The 4,412-nt window shown below is 42.3% G+C and overlaps 1 protein-coding gene across 1 annotated transcript; it reads right to left on the reverse strand.

Moving 5' to 3' along the window:
* Positions 1-1,702: 1,702 nt before the first annotated feature.
* Positions 1,703-2,707, reverse strand: LOC132870998 (trace amine-associated receptor 13c-like). The gene has a single exon (XM_060905117.1). The coding sequence runs from the start codon at positions 2,705-2,707 to the stop codon at positions 1,703-1,705; it is 1,005 nt and encodes a 334-aa protein (XP_060761100.1).
* Between the last annotated feature and the right edge of the window lie 1,705 nt (positions 2,708-4,412).

Genomic DNA, 4,412 nt, shown 5'->3' on the forward strand with positions numbered 1-4,412 from the left:
GAATCCAGTCCTTAGACTTTTGGATAGAACATCCTTAAATCTACACTCCAAAGATGTGTGAAGGGACTTGTCAGAGGTTTTCATCATACATCAAGGAAAAAATCCTCCACTTTCTTCAGAAGCAGAGAAGGACCTTGCTGATCTTATCAAGACTCTTGCAGTGAGAGGGTTTCCGATGTCACGCATAGACATACAAAACATTGCCATTCAGGATGCGTAGGCCAACAATGTCAAAGTTCTCTCAGAGAAAAAACAAAAATCAGGCTGTTATTGGTTTGAAGGCTTTCTGAGAAGAAACCAACATCTGAGTGTTTTGTACAACAGAAGCTGTTGTTGCTGAAAGTTCTTCTGGAATTTGTCCTACAATGGGTTCTGAATGATTCAACAATTATGAACAACTTCTCAGAGAACTCAAGCTCATTGATGCTCCATAACATATTTGGACTTTCAAGGAATTTGAGTTAAAAGACTGTTTTGGTCCTTCCATAGGAGCCCTGGACATAGAAGAAGGAAAATCTGGAACAGTGCTATCTGGATTTAGTGCTGGTGGAAGATGCACCCCTCTCATGGTTATCTTCAAGGAGATGTGCACATGTCCTGGAAGCATTTGTTGGAGTCGAGACCAGGCAGTCATCAGAGACTTTGAAAATGGGTAGCTCAGCTCACAGCTGCTTGAGGAATGGGGCGAAATGTTCACAGATCAGTTGCCAGAAGATGACTGCAGGCCACATGTCATCATGCTGGATGACCATTACAACTGCGTCTTCAACCTGGAGATCCTTGAGTTCATGAAGAAAATGAACACACATCTAATGAGCTCTCCTCCTCACACTAATTATGGTCTTCAGACAGCAAATGAATCTTTGTTCAAAAGTCTGAAGTATCACTGGATGGAGCTGGGGTGGGACACAGTGAAAAATCTGCAAAAGCAGCTCTTCTTCTCTTTGTTCTCATCTGCATGGGAGAAAAAATACACTGTAGGAAACATTCAATGAGGTTTGATTGTTTTCATAATTCAGAAGTGGTGATTTTAGATTTAGGTAACTCTTCCACAGGTTTCAGAGCCACAGGGAGGTTTCCTGTTAACATGGACACAATTCCCAGGGATACCCTCACTCCATTTTTGACCACAAACACAGAGGAGCAGGCAGAAACATGTGATGTGGTTAAATGTGAGGAGACCAGGACCACACCGCTACAGAGTTTACCCGAGGCACAGGGGAGGGATATTCTAAGAAAGACCAGCTTTTTGACCACCAAGCCTGATGACCACACTGAGCATTCCTCAATGGCTCTGAGGCAATGTCTGTGAATTCAGGACCATCTTCACAAATAAGTAGCATTTACATCGTCATATCACTGCCACATTGTGAAACCATGAGAGGTTAATGATTATCGTCCCTGTTTCTTTCAAACTAGCTGAAGTCAGGTGATGTTGCAGAGCTAATTAAAAGAGATTTCCAAGCGTGACTTCATATTGGGCATAAATGACAATATTTTGTCTGTCATGAAGTTAACATGATCAGTGTCAAAAATTTGTTGAAATTCAAATAGTGACCTGCAAATAGTGCAGAATCACAAACACTGAACATTCAAGATATTGAACATGTCTCTTCTTTATTCTTAAACATTAATAATTTGAATAATTCCACTGTTAAATAAAGACAAAAACATACATATATTCCTCTCATCTGAACCACATTCATGAAAGAATATTGATGAATGCTGAGTCAGTTTGGAATATTTGCAGAGTTAGAATCAATTTAATGCACCTCCTAAACCACGGGTAAAACAGAGCATAAATAACTGGATTAATGGTTGAATTAAGATAAAGCACAATACCAACTTCCAGAAATGTTTCTGGCTGTAGTTCAATAAGGTCACCTAATAAACTGTAAATAAAGTATGGAAGTAAACACACCAGGAACACAGACACTAAAATGCCGAGGACTTTAGCGGCTTTTCTCTCAGATTTCATCGAGTGTGATGTGATTTTCTGTGTTTCAGGCCGTGTGTGATTATTCAGCTCTCTGATAGCAGTGGCATGTTTCTTAGCAATCACAAAAACCCCAGTATACAATATGATTATGACAGAACATGGAAAGATAAATGTTATTACAAGATCAATTACAGACCAAACCTCATTCAGAAAAAGATAACAATCTCCAGGACAGATTACAGAGCTTGAGAAGTTTCCATTGAAATAACAGAGTGATATGTTATACACCAGAGAAGCACACCAGTTGGAAAAAACCACAATGCTCATTGTCCTCCTCGAGATTGTGTTTATGTAGAAAAACGGGTTTGAGAGAGCCAAATACCGATCCACAGCGATCAGGGCGATATTATAGATGGATAGGCCTGTGAGAACATAAGCAATCATCAAATGTCTGATGCAGTACCCCTTATCAAATATCCAGCATGACTCGATGGCCCGGATTAACACTGTCGGCATCACTAAAGCACCAATTAAGCAATCCGACATTGCCAGAGAGAACAGGAGCATGTTGGTTGGTGTGTGAAGCTGCTTGAAGTGAAGAACAGACACGATGACAAGCAGATTTCCACACACTGTTAGCAGAACCACAGCAGTCGCACATACATACAGTAAGACATAAATTACAGGAGATGCAGATCTTTCTGAACAGGAGAAATACACACAGCGATCAGATTGGTTTAACTCTGTCTGATTCATGAATACATGCATTTTTAAAAGATGTCTCTGTTGCATTGTGGTCAAATGAAGGATAGGTCAGACAGCTCAGATACATTTATAGCTAAGAAATTAATCACGCCCCCTCAGGTTCTATTTACAGCTGAAGAATATGATGTCATGCCTTGGGGAAACAAAAGACCAAAGATAGCATTAAACAAAGAAAAACACCTATTATTCTGTAATTCGTTAAATTACAAGTAAGTATGTATTGTTTTGATGTCTGCATAATGTTGATTTCAGAAAACCCAAAATAAATTAAAACTTTGCTGCCAAATTCTTGTTTTTTTTTGAAGAGGTATGTTGTACAATCATTTTGCCACAGAATAAGAATAGTTCAAAGAAATCAGTGTGTAATACTTTTGTGGGAGTGGTCAATGACGAACTGGAAGCAGGTGCTGCAATTCAAGGTATGCTTCGGTTTTATTCACACTTTTCAGTGACTTTTGCTCATTAGTAGGCACATTACACACACACACACACGTCGGGGTGTCTCACAGTTCTCTCTTGTTCCTGGCTGTATGAAAGACACAGAGAAACAGGTTAATAGACAGCCAGTAATTAGACACAGGTGCACTTCATCACACATTATCTACTGGTTCAACCTGACTCCTTGCTGTTGACAGCCGACGTTCGACCACACCCTCATTGCCACATACCCCCACCGCCCGACTCATGACTCAGGCCAGGGAGCCGTCTGGCCTGCAGCTGACTCCCCCCCCCGGTGGTGAAGGTAATCCGCCACCAGCATCTGTATCCTTGGCCTGTGGACCACCTCGAATTTAAAGGGTTGAAGGGCCGATACCAATGAGTGATCCGCATGTTGACATCCTTCATGTGGTGGAGCCACTGGAGTGGGGCATGGTTGGAACAAAGAGTCAATGGGCATTCAAGCAGCTAGTACAGGACAGTGAGGACCACCTACTTGATTTCTAGACATTCCTTTTCCACTGTGATGTACTTTGACTGTCACATGGAGAGCTTGCGGCTGATGTACAGCACCAGGTGCTCCTCCCCTTCCACCACCTGGGACAAAACAGCCCCCAGTTCTATGTCCAGCACATCAGTCTGTTAAAAAGAAAAAAAAGGGAGAGAAACGTCAGGAGAATGCAATAGCAGGCCCCCACACAAAACTGCTTTTACCTGAGCAAAAGCCTGTTCGCATGGCTCCGTCCACTGGATCGGATTTGGCGTCCCTGTTTTAGTGAGGTCAGTCAGTGGACTGGAGTTGTCCAAAAAGTTAGGTACAAACTGCCTATAATAGTCAGCCAGCCTCAGGAACTGCCTCACCCCCTTTTTGGTCTCAGGTCTCAGGTAGGCTGAAATCATTGCAGTCTTATCAATTTGGGGATGTACCTGCCCATGACCCAAGTGAAAGCCCAGATACCATACTTGCTCCCATCCAATTGCAAACTTGTTCAGGTTTGCTGTGAGCCCAGAGCTCCTCAGTGACCTCAGGACCACTCTGAGATGTTGTAGATGCTGATCCCAGTCATTATGATGAATGATTATGTAATCTAAGTAAGCCGCCGCAAACGGATTGTCTGGATGTAGAATTTGGTCCATGAGACACTGAAACGATGCTGGGGCCCCAAACATACAGTGTATCTTCAGAAGAGCTTTGCTTCTTTCTGAAACTTTCCTGATTTCCGGTTTCCGGTTTTGAGTGAACGCTGGCGCATTTGGCTGCCGCTACTCT

The sequence above is a fragment of the Neoarius graeffei genome, chromosome 2 (assembly GCF_027579695.1).
Source record: "Neoarius graeffei isolate fNeoGra1 chromosome 2, fNeoGra1.pri, whole genome shotgun sequence".
Taxonomy (NCBI): domain Eukaryota; kingdom Metazoa; phylum Chordata; class Actinopteri; order Siluriformes; family Ariidae; genus Neoarius; species Neoarius graeffei.

Excerpts from the sequence above, each read along its gene's own strand:
- LOC132870998 (XM_060905117.1), bottom strand. The coding sequence starts at position 2,707 with ATGCATGTATTCATGAATCAGACAGAGTTAAACCAATCTGATCGCTGT.